At 40.8% G+C, this 21,206-nt stretch overlaps 1 protein-coding gene across 11 annotated transcripts in view; it reads right to left on the bottom strand.

The window, feature by feature from the left end:
- The window catches only part of LOC125463397 (collagen alpha-1(VII) chain), a 377,348-nt gene that overhangs the window by 97,320 nt on the left and 258,822 nt on the right, over positions 1-21,206 (bottom strand). For all 11 annotated transcript variants that reach the window (XM_059654498.1, XM_059654507.1, XM_059654500.1 and 8 more), the window contains one exon: positions 6,469-6,549. In XM_059654498.1, the coding sequence (XP_059510481.1) occupies positions 6,469-6,549 (81 nt within the window). The remainder of the gene's footprint in view (positions 1-6,468; positions 6,550-21,206) is intronic.

Raw genomic sequence — 21,206 nt, 5'->3', positions numbered from 1 at the left:
TGTTCACGCTATCAATGTGAAGCTATGGCTAATAAGCATACACATTAGGACATCAAGTGTGTGCCACTCACAGCTGTAAACAGCACACCTGACAAACATGGTCCTATTAGGATTACATATTCTTAAATATTCACTGCTTAAAGAAATATAAATTTTGTTACAGTATCCAATTAGGAAATTATCCATACACCCCTTGTACTGAATGTAACAAGGTTGGTCAGCTAGACCTCATGGAATATGACTGGTGCTGTTAGAATGGTCAAATAAGGGAGTCCTAGCTGATCTATAAAAAGGGGAGAGTCAGAGGTATTGAATCTCTGGAGGCTGACTCTGAAGGGGCACGACTAAAATCAAAGACCATTCTTGTGGAAATAAAGGGTGACTTTGAGATGCATACTATTCCCTGTGGAGTTATTTCAGTCACAATGGGAGTAAAACATGTTCTAGAAGAAACTCATATGCATCAGTTGTCATTGAGTTGGAGTAAGAATTTGTTACATCAGTCCTTTGTTTGGGAAGCTTTACTCTTTTGGCCCTGCCAATGACAACTGGTTCTGGTATTTGGAAAGAAGGTGTTATTTTTTCTAAGCAAACAACATCATGGCAGATAAAAAGCGATGACTAATTCTCCTAACAACCAGTCAAGCTGCAGCTTTTTCTGTAATTAGGAGCCAAACTTCCCTGAGGCACCAGACACTAAAATGCTTCAGGAATTGATGGACTGTAAACCCTTATTTGGTTTGCTTAAACTTGACATGGCAGTGTGACTCAGAGTTTTGGGCCACATTCAGTGGTAGGCCCTAACACTAAGTGCTAATAATTATAACTTAGAATGCTGTCCAGGAAGCTGAGTAGCAAAAGTGGATGCATTAAGATGCCTCCCATTAGCAAATGCACAACAGGTTAGTACCCCCAGTGGAAGCATCTATAATGATTTTAAAATTTCTGGACATGCTCAGAGTCACAGTTGACTTATCAGACTTTCTATGCAGAAGAATCTAGTCCTTTCAAAACTGAAACTCCCGGTGGTGATGCGAGTAAACAAAAGGTTGTCACAACTAGCTTTGAAACTGCTTTGGACCCCAGACAGACCAGTTCACAGTAGAGGTTGGCATATTGTTATTGGGAGCAAGATTGATTGTCCCAAGCAAACATCGCATCTAATAATGGCTCAACTCCTGCCACAGCCATCCAGGAGTCTCCAAAATAAACATGTCGGTGAGCTGTTATGCCTAGTGGCGAGGCTTGGATGCAGGCATAGCTGCATTGGTGGGCAGTGTCCAGAGTACCAACAAGGATAAAAATTACTGCAGTATCTCTCCAACATCCATATGAATGACCAGGTAAACTTGGTTGCATTACAATTATGCACATTCTTTCAGAAGTTCAATGTTTTTTGTCATTGTAAATGCCCACTCAAAGTGATTAGACATGCATACAATAGAAAAATGGTATGCATCTTTTTCATTACATATAGTCCCAGAAGTGTTCGTCATATATAATGGACCATTGTTTCCCTGCTGGTAAACACCAGTCATCCAATGGCCTGGCAGAAGGTGAAGTTCAAACTTTGAAGGCTTACTTGAAGAAATAGCCTACAAACTTGCTAGACACCAAGCCATCACGATTCTTTTTTGATTATAGGACCATCCCACATGAAACTACAGGGCTAGTATCGGCAGAGTTGCTAATGGGTAAAAGACTCTGCTACATATTAAGTCTGATCTTCCTGGACCTTGGGGAAGGGTGAAATGGCTTCAGGGACATTAATGCAGATATGAGACCCCACAAAGAGAGAGAGGGAGGGGGAGAGAGAGAGAGAGAGAGAGAGAGAGAGAGACAGTTTGATAAGGGACAAAGTTTGATGTAAGAATCATGAAATCATGGGTAAAAGGTATGGCTGTCACAAGGTCAGGACCTGTGACGTTTTAAGTTCAGGTAGGTGCAACAGTCCTAAACAAGCATGTGAATCATTTTAAAACCATGAATTTGCAAATTGTATCAAAGCAAAACATGCCCTACCCCTGAGGGCAGTCAGAAAGGCTGCCAGAACCCGAGAGTTCTCCTTGTCTGTCAAGCATTGGTGAGTCCTCAGAATCCAAGCTGGACATGATGGATGTAGATGCCACAACAGCTTTGCCGCCAGAAGAAGAGAATGAAATTCTACCGAGGTGCTCCTGGCACAAGAGGCAGGCTCCTGCATGTTCCACACCGCCCCTATTGGACACTGTGTTGAAGGAACCTAACTCGCTGTTGAAACAACCCAGGAAGCTCTCCGAGATAAAGGACCGGCCTATTTCCTCAGACTTGGAGGAGGAGGGATGTAGTGATTGTGACGAGGTCAGACAGCTGGACCTCAGACAATATGAGTTCGCTGATTGGGGGTGTTAATCTGGTCCAACCAGGGAGCTCTGGCTGACGTATAAAAAGGGGAGAGTCAAAGACGCTGACATGTTGGTAGCTGACTCTGAATGAGGCGGTATGAAAGCCAAAGACTTGCAGACTGATACTAACCTTTGTGGAATTATTTCACCCCTCTCAGTACATAGACAGAAAATTAGGAATTTAAAAGGAACAACTGCATAATTTATTTTCCAGATTCATTTGACACGAGGAAATTTTAACATGTATCATTTCACTACATTTTGCATAAAGTAATTACATCTCTCCACCCTCCTTTGAACAGAATCCTCCTTTCTGATGAGACAGAAAACACAACACAAGAGGAAGCCTGAGCTGCCAACTAACTTGATTTGTCATGAGGAAAGTTAAGGTTGTGCACATACAGTTTAACATACCAAAAACATTTCCAAGTTTTTCAGGTGACATCCATTGCTGTGTTGCAAAAAGTTTTACTTTAGTTAAGCTATTACGTGTTAACTGAACTTGCTGTTTGTGTGATCATAGAATCACAGAATCCCAACAGTGTGGATCTTATGTGGGTGTGCATCTGTGAAGCTTGGAGGCAAGTACCTCATTAAGCAATTTAACGAAGAAATTCTCAGAGGCTTATTTGGGACTGCTGATAATTTTCACGCCCACTTGCTGCTATGCGGGAAATGATAACCTAGGCATCAATGATTTTCTTCAGCATTGCTGTGGGTGCAATATGTGCAGCAGACTCTTCTCATAAAACCAAACTGCTACTTTATTTTTGACATCATACAGCAAATGTATCAAAATGTAATTATCTGAGAATTGTCCCCTAACCTTGTTTGCATACCCTTTTAAATATATTACATATGGATCGGGAGAGGGCAAATGCAAAGTCCACAAAGGAAATATGAAAACCAAGTAAGACTTCATCAGATATATATCAAGTCAGTTGCTAAATTATACATAATGCCTGCTTTGATTGTCCCCCCAGCCACTAACTCTGCTTCACATGAAGGTTATAATTGGTCTTGTCCTCTTTTGCAAACAGCATAAAAAATTCAAGTCTGCCTGCCCTTTTTATCAAATCTGGCATTATAATACTCCTGGGGTAGAAGTATACCTCATTTCTGAAAGTAATATCAATGCAAAATATCAGAGGGGAGATTTTAATGCAAGTTAAGAATTAAGGCATTTTGTTTCAGGCCAAACATGTATATTACTTTCTTTTCGTCAATCTTTTACATTGTTTCAAGATAAGCTTTCCAGGGCTCTGTCCTGTTCTCAAATCTGGCCACATCCCCAGAGATTTTGAGATTCTACCAATTTTGCTGGTTCATGAAAGCTCTTCAAGTTGCATTTACTTTCACATGTGCCAGCAGTTACATCTTAAAAGTTTTCTCATAGCAACAATTTTTTTGGCACATTTGCCCAAAATGAAAACTCTCAATTGTACCACATTTACATTTGCAATCAAAGCATAAAGGAAGGGCAGTGGATATTGTTTGCATGGACTTTAGCAGGGCATTTGATAGGATACTTCATGGCAGCCTGGTACAGTGGGTAGTGTCTCATGGGATCCAGGGTGAGCTGAATATATGGATACAAAAATGGCTTGGTCATAGAAGACAGAGAGTCGTTCGTGGTGGAAGGATGCTTTTCATAATGGAGTTAGTGGTCTTCCGCAGGGATCAGTGCTGGGACCTTTGTTGATTGTAATATATATATAAATGATCTGGTGGAAAATGTGGGTAGTCTCATTACTGGATTTGTGGACATCAGATACAATGGAATATAGATAGATTGCAGATTTGGCCAGAGAAATGGCAAATCGAGTTTCATCCGGGGAGATGGAAGGTGATATATTTTGAAAGACCAAATTCAGGTGCGAATTATATGCTACACTCTTAGGAGCATTGATATACAGAAGGAATGGTCCACGGATTCCTAAAACTAGCAATAGGAGTGGATAGGATGGTCAAGAATGCTTGCATTCCGGGGCCAGCTGAATCTAAGAGTCGGCAAGTTACATTATAGCTACACAAACTATGCTTAGGCCACATTTGGAGTGTTGCGTATGGTTCTGGTCATGACATTACCAGAAGGATGCTTTGAAGAGGGTACAGAGAATATTTACTGGGATGTTGCCTTGCCTGGAGGGTTTTAATTGTGAGGAGAGGTTGGATAGGCTGGGATTGTTATCACTGTAAAGACAGAGGCTGAGGGGCAACCTGAAGGAGGTCGACAAAATTATGAGAGGCGTAGATGGAATGGATAGTTAGAGGCTTTTCCCAGGGTGGGAAGTTCAACTACAAGAGGATGCAGATTCAAAGTGAGAGGAGAAAAGTTTGGGGAAGTAGTGCAGGGAAAGTTTAACTCACAGAAGCTGGGTTGCACCGCCAATGGACGTCAGCAACCTAAGGTATATCTTGATAGATAAATGAATGTGAGGCAGAGGGGTAGATGCTGCACATTGACAATAAGTCGTGGGTTTAAATAATAAGTAGGAATTGGCATAGGCTTGGTGGGCTGATGTGCTGCATCATATTGTGTTGTAAGCTTCTTGTGTAGATGTGTCACACTCTTGCAGCTCTATCTTGGTGGACTAAGAGCATATCTGTTCCCAAACCCCACAACATAATCTGGAAGCTTGGAGCTAGTGAGGCTGAACACTACAAAATTGATTACGGATCAAGGAGTAGGTCTGATGAAGCATATACAGTGGGTTCTCCTATAACACATGTTCTAGCAACACAAATTGGCTGTAACAGGACTGACAAATAGGGCTGTGCTATTTCTAAAATGTGAACTTGTGTTGTCTGTAACACAATTCCATCAGTTCCAAACTCTCTCCTTCAACTCATGGTCCAGGGTGCAATAAAAGCTTTTAAAGCTTCTTAGTTAAGGCACATATTTAAGAGGCTGAGTGCAGCCACTAAGGGGAATAAGGACAGTGTTCTTCAATTTTCGAAGAGCTTTAACATCGAGAATGCAATTGACATTATCATGGAGGCCTGCGGTGATGTCAGTAAGGATTGCTTGCATGCAGTTTGGTGAAAGCTTCTCCTAGATTTTTTCAAGATTTTAAAACCTTTGATCCATCAGAGGATCTCCCAGGAATCAAAGAACATTGTGTTAATCTTGCAAAGCAAATTGGATTTGAAGAAGTGAAGAGTGAGGATGTTGAAGAGCTGTTTGAGTCCCACTGTGAAGCCTTTTCTACAGTTGATCTGCAACAACTTATGCTGAGGGGTTAATGGGAGCTGGAGATGGAGAAGATGAAGTCCAGGATGCAGCACCACGAGAGCTTTCAATTTCTGTCTTCTACCCTGAGGGAAATTGAGAAGGAGTTGCAGCTCTTACAAGACAATGATTAAATTGCAGAACATAGCAGGGTGGAAGTTCATGGAATAAAATCTTATTTGGCATCCTATGAGCAGCTTCTTCATGAAAGAAGAAAAAGGGCAAAGCAGTAAAAACTGGATGTCTCTTTTAAGCCAACCCCCAAGAAACAGTCAGAAGACAATGAACCACAGCCATCCACTTCTGGATTAACTATTTCTTGCCCTGACCCTGCAGCCACAACTACACCTGAAGCTGGTAATGATGATGATGACCCTCAGCCCCTGCATTAGCAACAGAGCAACTTCAAAACATCCTCCCTCATCAAGTCATCTTGACATTTTTTTCCAAAGTAAGTTGTTAAATTTACTTTTATTGCCTTATTAGATATTGAAACTGTGTTATTCTTTGTGTTAGGCTTTTGAATGTTTTCTGAGCGATTTTGCATGTTTTTTGGTGGTCTGCCCCAACCCTGTTTTTCCCATAGACCCTGTTATTTCTATAGTGTGATTTTCTATAATGCAATGTTGTGCAGGAACGCAACTATTGAGTTATAGCAGAATCCCCTGTACTTAAGGTCTGTGGGGCTGTTTGAAGTGTGGTGGTAATGTTTCTATCTCTGGGCCAGAGATTTCATTTCAAGTCCCACTTGCTCCAGAGGTGTCTAAACTGGCTGATTTAAAAATAGGTTTGTCCCATTACCTAACTGAATAAATGAGATGAATTATGATCATAAATGCAGTTTTGCCTTACCAGTTCACCTTTCCATCCTTGCAAGCCTCTGTCTCCTTTCATTCCCTTAGCTCCACTTTTACCATCAAGCCCAGTTCTGCCCTAAAATAAACCATAAGAAAAAGATGCATGAAATCTGCTGCATTTTAACTCTTCAGAACAGATAGCTATAAAATTCATAAAGGCTTTTTAAAGGATGTTCTTGACTTCATTCCTTTCAAGATAGAAGATATAAATGGACCATTTTTCCGCAAGTGGATCTTTCATAGGGTGCACGACTCCATCACTAACAATATACTTATCATATCAGGGTAGGAACCAAGCATGGTACCCAGTAGAATTGCCTTTACCCACTCGTTTGTTTTATATTGGGCTGGAACCAGAAAATGCTCATGATTTCGGAACCACGACACAGAAGTTGCTGGAAAAGCTCAGCAGGTCCGGCAGCATCCGTGAAGAAGAAAAATCAGCACTAACGTTTCAGGTCCAATGCCTGTTCCTCAGATCTGATGTTGCCAGACCTGCTGAGCTTTTCAAGCAACTTCTGTTTATGTCCCTGATTTGCAGCAAACACGGTTCTTTCGGTTTTTACTTCTTCTGAGTGAGGCCTATTTACCTTTGTTTGCATATGTGGGAGAGTTGACATAAATTAGTGAACAAATGACACCTCAAGTGCAGCTTTTCCTGTCTAGTACCCCTGCATTGATTCTCATGTTTACCAGCATATTTAATAGTGATAGTAATGATGCTGAGAATGGAACGTGATACACAGTCAACAGAAATTCAAACTGCAAGTCGTGAAAGAAAACACTACAAGAAAAGAAGAAAATAGTTAAGAATTGGCAGAAATACACATTAATATCAATATGCTCATCCTCTGACCTTTGTTACATTTACAATTGGCTAGAAATCCTGGATGACCATTAATTTTGGGGTGTCATTAATATAAGAACAATACAACTTAGCACAAACCCACAATTTAATGGCTAGATCTTCTGAGTAGTGGCAGTTGCCACTGGGTTGCTGCTACACTGAAAGTATCCTCCTCACTTTGTCGCCATTCCATATTTCTTGTCAAATATCCGGAGTCTGGCTTTACCGGAAACATGGGACAAAGCACCCCTCAGGGAGTTTAATCGCAGTGGAGGAAAAATTATTTTAATGGCACTACTTTCTCTATGTTCAGTTTAAAGGTCCAGTAGGAATGTTATTGAATTGGTGAGAGGATGAATGAGAGAAAGGATAGGGTGGTGAACTGAGTAGATAAGGTGGCAAGTGAATAGGGTGGGCAGTTGGGTGAAGTTGCAGTTGGTTGAAGGGATAGTTTAGTGGATCAAAGATTTGGTCGGATGGGTCAAGTTGATTTACTGGAAGGGTCAATTCTGTAGTTATCCAACTGGTAGACCAGGTATTTTTCAGGCTAATATTTCATGTAAGTACATCAGAACTGCCCAAAGTGTCTGACTGTCGATTTTACTTGGATAACTTTACACGGGTCCCTGGGGAGGAGAGGAATTGTTCATCAAAAGTTGAAAGTTCCTGGGCAATCCATGTGTAGGTCAGTGCATCAAGAGACCAGCAGTATACCGATATGAATCTCCAGTCAAATATCCAGTCTCCTAAGATCTGGAGATAAGAAGATTTGGAGCATATATTTCAGTGATGCACTGGGCTGTTTGAAGTAGATGGTTCTATTGGTACTGTTCTTAGTCCCATCCTTGGAGTTACATTGACTGCAAGGTGGATTTATCTCTAGCGAGCTAGAGATATCGCCTTTTTTTCCTGTCTACCCAGTACCAAGTTGAATTGGATTGTTTGTAATAGAAAATCAGGGCTAAAGTGTCCAAGCAATCATAAATGCATCTGTCTGCTAGCTGAATGCCAGAAGAGTTTGTGAACCTGAAGAATGGAATCTCACAGAGCTGTTTTCATTCTACCAATGTAACCTTTCCAGAAGTGCAGTGAAAAGCCATCATGTGCCAGCAATTGCAACATAGAATGAAAGGCTCTGAGCAAATTCTTGTTAAACACATTTGTAACAATTTGAATAACCTTTATCAAAGGTTCAAAAACTGACAATCATTCAGTTGAAGCTCAGAATTCCCATGATAATTCTGACACACACCTTTTTTGCACCAAATTAAAGCCAATGTTTCATCGCAATTCTTCTACTTGGTTTTTATATTTCTCTTTGATTCATCTGAACAGACCGAGATCTCTGCATGTCCCAATTGCCTTCAATCCCTTTCATGCAGCCTCAGTCTAACAGGGTACACAGTCAATTCATGACTGACACTCAATATATCAATATCTTCAAATCATTGTACTGTTTATCTGCATGATCACTTACTGATGCACAAGGATGACCCATCAGAAGGGAATATTGGCAATACACTTTGCAAAAATATAACAGTGTGATGGCACAGCCTTATTAAGGCAGGTCTTGCTGCTGATCCGTGCAAGATTTCTTACTTAAGCTTGTGTGAATATCACATTTTCTGCTGATGAAATGTTCAAAGTAAAATGTTGCAAATGGGAAAGAAGTTCATGATTAATTTATCTATCTGGATATATTCTGCCAACCTTCTTCTCTGAAGGAAGAAACATCTGATCAATTGCATTCTTAAATCTGTAGACCTTTCAAAAAGTGATAAAAGGAATGAGACAAACACTTAATGTTCTGAGGGAAATAGCTTCCAAAAACCATAATTGTACAGATTTGCTGAAGGGTTTATTAGTAGACTGAGAAATATAAACATTACAGTTTTTCAATGTAAACAAGGGTCCCCGAATAAGAATGAACACAGTTTTAATTCAGATCAATCTTACCATGGTTAACTGGTCAACGGGGACCAGCCTGCAAATAATTAAATGTGTGTTAATCCAAGCTAAGGGATTTCATTTTGATGGCCAATTAGCTATAAAACTATCATCAGAAAACATTAGATGCTTGGAAATAATTGCTTATCACATTGTCTTTGAAAAATGAATTTGAAAGCTGAAGTGCAAATCTACAACATTAAAATATTATTTGGTAATTTAACAACATGTCAACAGATGACACCAGAATGAAAGGGAAATGTCCTTGGCTTTAACCAATATTCTCCCCATTGCGCTTTAAAACCGTTAACCTTTGGAAATGTTTGATGACATTTGTAGCACTCCAATACGACTTATAGTGACCTTTCACATACCTAAGCAGTATGCTACAGGCAGGTTATTTATATGCAGAAGCATTGGAGTCAAATCCATTCCAGTCTTCATTCTATATCTGGAAATTAACATTTTCCAGCAGGGATTTTGGTTCCAGCAATGCTTCAGATTAGAATCCCTTCAGCATGGAAGCAGGCCATTTGGCCCATCGAGTTCACACCAACCCTCCAAACAGCATCCCAGATCTACCTCCCTACACTATCCCTGTAACCTTGCATTTCCCTTGGTTATTCCACCCAGCCTGCACATCCCTGGACACTAGGGGCAATTTAGCATGGCCAATCCATCTAACCTATATGTTTTTGGGCTGTGGAGGGAAACCAGAGCAGCCAGAGGAAACCCATACAGACATGGGGAGAATGTGCAAACTCCACAAAGACAGCTTTGGGGAATGGTGGCCAGTTCTGGGAGTAAAGGATGCAATGAGCAGCAATCAGTGATGGTGGTCTATAAAGAAGGTGAGTGGTTGAAGGGCCACTGAAGCCAGGCAAACAGCCCTCTCTGAAGAGGAACAGAAAACAAAAATGCTGGAGATCACAGCGGGTCAGGCAGCATCCATGGAGAGACAGCAAGCTAATGCTTCAAGTTTGGATGACTCTTCATTTACACTCAAAATGTAGCATGCTTTCTCTCCATGGAGATAGTAAGAACTGTCGATGCTGGAGTCAGAGATAACACAGTGTGGAGCTGGAGGAACACAGCAGGCCAGGCAGCATCAGAGGAGCAGGAACGTTGGCTTTTCGGGTTGGGACCCTTCTTCAGAAAATGTCAACTTTCCTGCTTCTCTGATGCTGCCTGGACTGCTGTGTTCCTCCAGCTCCACACTGTGTTATCTCTTTCTCCCCTTGGATGCTGCCTGACCTGCTGTGATTGCCAGCATTTTTTGTTTTCCGTTCAGATTCCAGCATCTGCAGTAATTTGCTCCTACTCTCTGAAAAGGGATGTGGTTGTGGAGGGCGAGAGAACTGTTCCAGTTTAAGCTTCCTTGACATTGGTAGGTGGGTGGCTTTCTATGAAGGCTGATCACTGAGCCTTAACTGAGCTGACAGGCTTACATGGTATAAGTGGGAGCATCCCATGTGGCAAATGGGGCATGGTTCATGCCAGCAGCAGCAGGTGAGTTAAAGTGATCTTTAATTGATCACTTAAGGGCCTTAATTTTCCTATGTTCAGAAAATCTATAAGACCATAAATTATAGGAGCAGAATTAGACCATTTGGCCTATTGAGTTCACTCCACCATTCGATCATGGCTGATACGCTTCTTGAATTAACTCCACCAAGGCTTATATCCCCTCACCAAATCACCGTTTATTTATATGGGGAAGGTCCTTAGCATAGATGCAGCTCCCTCAGAGTCAGCTCTCAGATTGAACAGGATGTCTGACACTCCTGTTCTTGTCTGTCAGCCAGACCTCCCTGAATGGACCACATTAATAACCTCAATCAGGAAACTCATATTCTACAAGATCCAGCTGGCTGACCTTGTTACAATCACTACATCCCTCCCCCTGAGTCTGAGGTCATAGGCTGGTTCATATTTTTGGAGCTCCTTCTGTGGTGCTTTAGCATTGGATCATATTCTTCGAACTCTGCCTCTGATATGGGTGGCATGTAATACACAGTAGCTCGCCTCTTGTGCTCAAAGTGGCTCAAAAGAAATTCATTCTCTCTTCCAGGCAGCAAAACCATCAAAGCAGCGACATCTGCCATGTCCATCTCAGCTTCCAAGGTATCTTCAATGCTCGATGGAGAGCGAGAACCCACGGGTTCCAAAACAATCATGAAAGATATTGAGGAGCCAGGCACGTTTTTCTCCTGCACCGTTTACATGTTGTCACCTTTCATATGGTCCATGTGCTTGTTCAGGACCAGTGCACCAAGCCAAACTTAATACGTTACGGGACCTGACCTCATGTTGCCTTTTACCCATGCAGTATCGATCCTACACCAAACTTCATCTCCTGAACTTCCCCTTCAGGTCCCGGAAAATTAGATTTAACCTGATACACAGTCTTCTCCTCAATAGCAACTCTACTGGAGCTATTCCTGTAGCTGCATGAGGGGTGGTCCTATAATCAAATAGCAGCTAAGACAGTTTTGTATCTCATGAAGCTGTGGGTTGTTTCTTTAAGCCTGCCTTCAATGTTTGGGCTGCACTTTCTGTCAGACCCTTGAGTGGATGGTGTGCAGATGCCCTTAAATGTTGAATACCACTAGTCTTTAGGAAATTCTCAAATTCCCTGCAGGTAAATTATATCTATGACCAACACTTACAGGAGTCTGTGTATTGTAAAAGATGCGTGCAACTTTTCTATTGTCGTCATCATGTTTGATGTATGAAACCTATGCATGTCCAGCCACTTTGACTGGGCATCTACAATGACTAAGAACATTGAGCCCATAGTAGGGTCTGCATATTCGAAGTGCAGCCATGTACAGTGTTTACCCATTCTCCTTTCTGGAGAATGTGAGTGATCTGCTGTCAGTAATTTCTGTTCATGGTGACACTCGGGGCACCACCCTATCAATGCGAATATGTCTGCTTCCAATTCTGGCCACCAAACATAACTTCTTGCTAACATCTTCATTTTGGAAACCCCTGAATGACCTTAGTGGAGTTCAGCCAAAGTAGGTCACTTGGGCTGCCGGGAACATACATTTCCCTTCTAAGGTGTACTCCTGCCTGGGAGAAATGTCTAAGGATTATGTCCAAGTACTCTATCTGCTCCCATTGGTCTTCCCTATCATTAGCACATCATCTGGATAAATGGCAACCTGAGGCAGACCTCGTAAAACATAGTCCATCTGCTAAAAACAATTGCCATTTGGGATATCATCAGCCTCAGCAGTCTCTTAATTTGGTACAAGCCCTTAGGGGTATTAACTGCAGCATATGTCTGGGAATCTTTATCTAACCACAGTTGCAAGTCTGCATGGCTCATGTCCAGCTGAGTGAAGGACAGTTGGTCCCACGCCAGCTTTGTGTATAAATCGTCCATGCGAGGGGTTGGGTATTTCTCGAGCCACAAAAACAGTTTACTGTTTGTTTAAAATCCCCACAAAGGTGAACGAACCCAATGGGCTTCACAATCAGTGTGTCTTGGTGCTGCCCACTCTGCAAACTGGACTGGTTTAATGATTCCTTCATTTTCCAGCCTTCTGATTTCCACCTCTGCTTTTGCACATAATGCAAATGGTACTGGGTGGGCCATGTAGAATCATGGAATTGCTTCCTGGTCAACATGAAGGGTGGCATTGGCTCCTTTGATCTTCCTGAAAAACATCCAGGTATTTAATTTGGAGTTCACTCAGGTAGTCACTTTCTAATGGCAAAGTGATGAATCAACCTGGGTGAGTCATTCTCAACCAATTTCACCCCATCAGGCTTTGGCCTAAGGCTTTTACTACAACCAGTGGTAACTGACTCAGCTACTTCTCTGAAGAGACTGGAACTGAAGTTGTACACTATTGTGTAAAGATTCCTTGGTATAGGTTCTCAGTCCAGCTGAGGCCTTGTGTAGACCTAAGGGTTGGAGTCTAGAGTGAATTTTGTTAAAGGCTGTTTCTGAGATTGCTAAACCAGATGAGCCGTATCAACCTCCATTAGAACCAGGTGACCTTTAAACCAAGATAACAAAGTGTTGAGCTGGATGAACACAGCAGGCCAAGCAGCATCTCAGGAGCACAAAAACTTTTGTGCTCCTGAGATGCTGCTTGGCCTGCTGTGTTCATCCAGCTCCACACTTTGTTATCTTGGATTCTCCAGCATTGGCAGTTCCCATTATTACTGACCTTTAAACCAGATGTTTACCCTGATTGCCTTTGATGTAGGTGGGCTTTCCAGGGTATGCACTTTCCTGGATACCAGTCTATGAGTTTGTTTACTCAATTTAGATCTAGTGGGACTCTTTTGCTACCTTGAGTCCTTGTATTGACAGCAACTACAATGGCTTGCTGGCCCGCATCCTAAAGAACATTTTGACTGCTTGGCTGAGGTTTGACTTTGTTTTGGGGTTTTGCTATGGGATTACCTAGACTCCCTCTATTCAGGATATGTCCTGAGTGAGGCTATGTAATTGCTGTCACTGAAGTGGTGCCACCTGTGCTCAGTTGGACTGGCGAAGGTGTCCACTTGCATTGGAATACCTTGAAACTCCTATTCTTCACTTGCTGCATTTTCCAATGATAAAACTAGTTGTAGTGTCTGTTTGAAGTCCAATTGGGCTTCAGCTAATGGCCACTTTTGCATGGTTACATTATTAACTCCACATTTCAAGTGGTCTGTTAGCATCTCATTTACATTTAAACCAAAGTCACATATCTCTGCCCATTGACTCAACCTAGTCAAAAATCACGATATGGATTCCCCTGGTTCTCAAATTGCTGAGTAAAACTGATAGCATCTCAGAATTGTAGGAGGCTTAATATTCCTTAAGTAAATCTGTAAAGCAAATCCAGTTTTCGTATCTGGCACCGAAGAGAAATTGAGATTCCTAATAACTGGAAAAGCTGTGGGTCCACAAGCTATCAGGAGAATTACTCATTGCTTTTCATCCGGCCCAATGTAATTTGCCTGGAAAAAAAACCACATTCTTTCCACAAAAGAGATAACAAGGTACAGGGCTGGATGAACACAGCAGGCCAAGCAGCATTTGAGAGCAGGAAAGCTAATGTTTCGGACCTAGACCCTTCTTCAGAAAATTGTTTTCTGAAGAAGGGTCTAGGCCCGAAAGTCAGCTTTCCTGCTCTCTGATGCTGCTTGGCCTGCTGTGTTCATACAGCTCTGCATCTTGTTATCTCAGATTCTCCAGCATCTGCAGATGCGACTATCTCTGAAACATTCATTTCACATATTGGGCCCAGTCTTCAATGGCAAGATCAAACTAGCCAAGCTTACCAAATAACGGCATGATACCAGAAACGCTTACCCCGAAACAAAGACAACTATTGTGTATGATTTTTTTCAGGAGTGTGCCTTTCTCTCATCATCACTGAAATAACTCCACAGAGGCTGGCATCCTCTCACTAAGTCACTCTTTATTCACAAATGGAGATTCTTTGGTACTGACCCAGCTTCCTTAGAGCCAGTTCTCAGAGTGAACTGGATGTCTACAACTCCTGTTCTTATCTGCCAGCTAGGGTTCCCTGATTGGACTAGATTAACAGCCTCAGTCAGGGCCTAATCTCATTATATTCACTACACTTGTCAACTCCATTGTTTTGCCTTCTCCCTGTAACCTTTGATCCCCTTACTAATCAAGAGCCATCTCTGTCTTAAGTATACTCAATGACTTGGCCTCCACAGCATTATGTGGTAATGAGATCCACAGATTAACCATATTCTGGCTTAAGAAATTCCCTCTCTTCTCAATTCTAAAGGGTCATCCCTTCACTCTGAGGCTGTGCTCTGCCAGGTCTTAGTCTCTCCTACGACTAGAAACATCTTCCCCATGTCTACTCTACCCAGGCCTCTTTATATGCTAGAAGGTTCAATCAGATCCCCTCTCATCCTTCTAAACTCCATCAAGTATGGAGTCAGACTCTTCAAATGCTTTACATATGACATGTTCTTCATCCCTATGATTATTTTAGTGTAACTCCTCCAGACACTCTCCAACGTCAGCACAATTATGTGGCCTCAAAACTGGTTACAATATTCTGAGTACCAACCTCAACCTTCCCCATTCCTGATTTATTTGTTGCTGAGTTGGGAAGGCAGGAAATATAAGCACAAGACATCCAGGCTAACTTGGCAAGATGGATCCAAAATAGGCATTGTGGTAGAAGATGGGGGATGGTGGCAGAAAGTTGTTTCTGTATCTTGAGGCCAGTGTCTAGTGGCATACCACAGGAATCAGTGCAATGTCTCTAATGGTTCATGCTATATACAAACAATGTAGATGAGATGATAACTATAGATGACACAAAGATTGCCTAGGTGATTGACAGTGAAGAAGTCTTCGGTTACATGAGGACATAGATAGGTTGGTCAGATTGGCAGATCAGTGTCAGATGTAATCTAACCCTGAAAAGTGTGAGGTGATGCACATTGGAAGAAGTAACAAGACAAGGGAGAACACCATGAGGACCAGAGGAACAAAAGCATCTTGGAGTGTTTGTTCACAGATCTCTGAAAGTTACAGGCCAGGCTAATAGATGGTTAGGACGCAGACAGGACACTTGCCTTCATTAGTTATTGTATAGATTGTAAGGGCAGAGAGGTTATGTTGAACTGTACAAAACGTTTAGGATATAGCTTGGGTAGTGTGTACAGTTCTGGTCATCGCATCTTGGGAGAATATGATTGCACTAGAAGGGATGCAGAGGAGATTTACCAGGATGTTGCCTAGGATGGGAGCATTTTAGGTATGAAGAGTAACTGGGCAGCCTCATACTGTTTTCTTTGGAGCAGAGAAAGCTGAGGGGGGCCTGATTGTGTATAAGAGTAATGGGGCATGGATAGGGAAGTTAGAAAGAGGGTCAATAACGAGGCATAGTTTTAAGATTAAGTCTAGGATATTTAGAGGAGAGCTGAAGAAATTTGTTTACACCCAGAGGGTGGTGAGGGTCTGGAATATACTGCATGAGAGGGCAGTAGAGGTGTGAAACCTTGCAACCTTTAGAAGATATGTGGATCAGCACTTGAAATATCATAACATACATGGCTCTGAGTCAAGTGATAGAAAGAGGGATTCATGCGGATAGTTTGAAGAAGACTTGATGGGCCAAAAGGCCTCTTCTGTGCTGTATAACTCTATGAATCTATGACTCTCTGCATTATTTTATGGCCTATCCTTCCTCCCAATTTGCTTTAGGGTCTCTGTTGTAGGGAGGGTAGGTGGAGTGTCATTATATTCAACTCATTGACATTGGATCAGGGCTACAACTGGCAGCCCTTTTCTCCACTCACAATCTTGTCTCTTATAAAAGGAAAACCTTACATAAAGAATCAACTGTGATAACTCATTACAAAAGCAAGGTTGAGAAAATAAATGAACAAAATAATGATCTCTTTGTTTGCACGATTTTCATTGGCTCCTGTCCAAGATAGTTTTAATTTAAAAATTCACTTTCATGTTTTCAGTTGTCAATATTCCTTTGGGCCAATTCTGTTTTTACAAGTTATTACATTCGATTCTTCCACTATTAGTGGTTATATCTTTAGTTACCTGCACTCCAAACTTTGAAATATCCTCCCTAAACCTCTCAGACTGCATATATTTACCTCCAGCTTTAATATGCCATTTAAGACCTGGTCCATGAACTAACCTTTTAGTCCCCTGTCCTAATATTGTTTTTCTGTGTTTTAGGGTCAAATTCAATTTAATAATGCTTCCGTACAGTTATATTTTACTCATTTAGACCACTATGTAAAGCTGGCTTATGTCTTGCATCCTGAAAACTAAAATCAGACAAGCAAATTGAAGGAGGTGAGGAACTCTATAATTTTGAAGTCTGGGAATGACAGCGTTGCAATGAGATTTCAGTTCAACATTGTGTGGAGGAGCAAACACAATGAGCAATAGTTTACTTTGTGCTTAACGAGATTGAAGATGTTAAGTTGAAGGGGGCAATTCAGATCTTGAATAGGCTTAGGCTGTGGACAGGAATAAGAAAGGAAAAGAACCATGGAAGAGGAAACAGATTTCTGAACACAGCAGATGTTGATTTTGTACCAATTAAACCTCGAAAAAGTGCTTGTATGATGTACAAGTAACACATTTTGTGCCCTTATCAATTCCGATAGAATGAAGGAATTAACGAACCTTTGATAACATAGAGTGATGATGATTACATTATTAGCAATTCTATATATAGTCCAAACGCATGCAGTGCATCTCACTAAAATTACATAGAATTACAGAAAGAAGAGGCAAGTGTTAATGTTTATGCTCTCTGTGAGCCTTCTCCCCACTTCCAGCATATTCTTCTAGTTCTTTTTCCTTCATGTGTTTATATAGCTTTTCTTTAAATACATCCATGCTATTCATCTCAATGGCTTATTCATTCACACTCCTTGAAAATGTGATAATGAATTCCAAACTCTTACACTCTCAGGGTGAATAGATGTCTCCTGCATTCCTTATTGAATTTATTATTGACTTTCTCATATTTTTGGGTTCACCCATGAGTAGGAACATCAAGTTGAATTTTACGGGCCTGATTTAATATTATATGGATAACAAAGTGTGAAGCTGGATGAACACAGCAGGCCAAGCATCTCAGGAGCACAAAAGCCCGCCTCCCTAACCTGTTCTTCCTCTCACCTATCCCCTCCTCCTACCTCAAGCCACACCTCCATTTCCTATCTACTAACCTCATCCTGCCTCTTTGACCTGTCCGTCTTCCCTGGACTGACCTATCCCCTCCCTATCTCCCCACCTATACTCTCCTCTCCACCTATCTTCTTTTCTCTCCATCTTCAGTCCGCCTCCCCCTTGCTCCCTATTTATTTCAGAACCCTCTCCCTATCGACCTCTCTGCGGAAGGGTCTAGGCCTGAAACGTAATAAGCTTTTGTGCTCCTGAGATGCTGCTTGGCCTGCTGTGTTCATTCAGCTTCACACTTTATTATCTTGGATTCTCCAGCATCTGCAGTCCCCATTATCTCTAATATTATATTGAGTTGGGCAAAAGAAAATAAAAAGACAGCTGAAGGACAAATCCTGCCCACATTTCCATCTCCGACTATTTTCACTACTAAAGAGAAAGGGGTGGCGTGGGAGCTCTGCACCTTTTTTAGAGTTGCCAGAATTATTAGGGAAGTGATCATTTCAGAATTTCTGCAATTTTCAGAAAGGTAGCCATATTTTGAAGGCCTTTCTGAATCACACCTGGAAGTTCAGGTGTGAACCATGTGGAGGATGCAGGAAAAAGGTAAGTAAATGGTATAAGTTTTACAGTTCATCATGAACTTCAGTAGTCCGAGCAATATTTTTATTTACTAAGTTGATTTATGATGGTGCTGTCATTAGGAAAGGTACTGAACCCAAACCATTAAATAACGTGGTTGCTGGAAAACTGTCAAGTGGAAGAACAACATTGTAAAAATGGAAGTGTTCAAGTGCATTAGAGTGTCCACTGGACAAAGTGCTTATCTTCACTGTACAATGTTGAAAGACTAACATGGCTCAAGATCAATAGCTAATTGGTGATTTTATTCCCCCCAAGGCTACCATTCATACTCTAAGAACAAATCAGCCATTTTTTTACTATTTCAAAGTTTTAACAGATGTCAGAGCTTTCAACTGTCTTTAACGGCACCAATGGATTCTGTAGGCTTTAGATATATGTTATGCTGAGGACTGTCATTATGATGAAATGGATGTCTTCATCAACACTAACAGATTCTACACTCCAGCATTTGTTTATGCAGCTATTTAAGACAATACGGATTATTTATTTTGACAGGCTTATGAGCTCAAAAGAGGATATCTGTTTAGTAGTTGAATATTCAAGTAATGTTTATTTACTTTGACAGGTTGATGATCAAAGAGGGTAATATTTCTTTTGTGACTATTCAAGTCATGCTATTTCTTTTGACTTTCTTTAAATTTTCAGATGTCAGTAGAGGTTCATGAGTTGATGATAAGGTGGTCAGAGGGTGATTAAGTGAGGAGGGAAAGAGGATGAGGAATAAACTGAAGAACTGGGCTGATGCATCAGGCTTGCAACCTTCCTGGTCTCAAACCATCCCCACATCTCCCAGATGAAAAGCCCACCTGGACTGGATGAGGGATCACAGTGTTAAAAAAATTCCTGATTCTGGATTCCTGCCATGTAACAGAAACTCATTCATGTCCAGAGAAAATTGTCCCAGACCTATTGGATGATGAAGGGATCTTGCTGTGATGCTGTTTCCCAAACAGTTATTGCTTTGAAATGAAAACAAAAAAAAGTCACACTATTATTCAAAGAAGAACATGGGATTCTTGGCCACTGGTTATCCTTCAAAAAATCTCGATAAAAAAAAGATTATCTGCTCATTGCTTCACTGCTACTTTAAGGTCATTGTGTGCAAATCACCATCATTTTCTAAATTACAACAGTGACTACTCTTCAAAAGTCCTTAATTGGATGTAAAATACAGTGGGACAATTTTTTAAAATTCACTCACAGGATCACTGGCTAGGCCAACATTTATTGCCCATTCTTAATTGCCAGCAGGCTGTTAAGAGTCAACCACATTACTGTAGATTTGGAGCCACTTATAGGCTAGGCTCAGTAATGATGGCAAATTTTCTTCCCAAAAGAATATTAGAATTAGATTTATTGTCACATGTACTCTTTTAAGTACACTGAAAAGTTTACAATTTGCCACTTACAGTGCCATCTTAGGTACCAAGTTACCTAGGTACAGATTAAGTGCAAATTCTTCAGAAGAAAAATTAGAAAAATAAGGAAATACCGAACCAGATTTTTTTTAATGACAATTGATCGTGCTGATGTGGTTGACTTTTATTTATTTTCTTTTAAAATTGAATTTAAATTTCCCCCATTTACCATGGTGGGTTTCAAACACATGTCCCCTTAATATTAACCTGGGTAACTAGCTTATTTAGTTAGTGACACTGCCACCCTGCCATCATCTTGCCTATGTAATGTTCTATATAAATCCATTTTTAAAAAAAATTGAGTTATACCGTTAATACTGCCTTTTAAGAAAGTCATTCCTTCATGGTTGTAATGAAGGAATATTGCCATTAGACATGTCTGTAAAAGAAAGATTTCTCCATCAGCCCACCTCCCCTTTTAAATAAGTCACGTCTAAACTTGATAATGTTATCCATCATTTAAAAAGTTGCAAAGTAGTCATTGTAAAATCAAAAGCATCTTAAAAACAATGATAATAAAGTGAAACAGTTTTGTTTTTAAAAGATAGTCCCAATGGTGTGAGCATTGACTCTCTAAGAAAGAACAGAAAATGCTGTAAACACTCAACCAGTCAGGCAGCATCTGTAGAGACAGCGAAGATGTCAATATTTTAGCTGTAAACACTACATCGGAAATGATGGGGTCTATGCAGATTCTGAAATATTAGCTTAACTATTCTCTCCGCAGAAGGCAGTGACGTTTTTCAGCATTTAGAGTAAGCTTTCCTTTTGACAAACTTTAGACAGGCCCCAAGAGGTCTGTAACAATATTCTGAATAATTGCTCATTTATTGCACTAAAATAAATATTCTAACATTACACTAATGCTTTGTGACATTTTCTTCAGCTAACTGGATTTTTTCCTATTAATATATAGCTAAAGAATGTCAGCATGTATATATGTATTTCTGTACTTTATCTTGAGGAAGAACTTAGCCCAAGGCCCAGCTTATGACATGACTCACTGTGCAGAAAAATAGATCTATTTTAACTACATAATCAAATTCAATTAGAGAAAATAAGATGCAGAAAAGGATTTTGGGAATTCTGAGAAAAATGAATGCATTTTTAGTTGCTTGCTGCTGTATATAGGTTAAAGAAAATGGTTCCCTCTGGTGGTAGAAGCCACAATTTATACTGATGTTGCAGGTTTGAAGAGAACACTTAAAAAC

Source organism: Stegostoma tigrinum, chromosome 25 (assembly GCF_030684315.1).
Source record: "Stegostoma tigrinum isolate sSteTig4 chromosome 25, sSteTig4.hap1, whole genome shotgun sequence".
NCBI classification, from domain to species: Eukaryota; Metazoa; Chordata; class Chondrichthyes; order Orectolobiformes; family Stegostomatidae; genus Stegostoma; species Stegostoma tigrinum.
The sequence above is the reverse complement of the archived record's forward strand: the minus strand, read 5'-3'. Positions and strand labels throughout refer to the sequence as shown.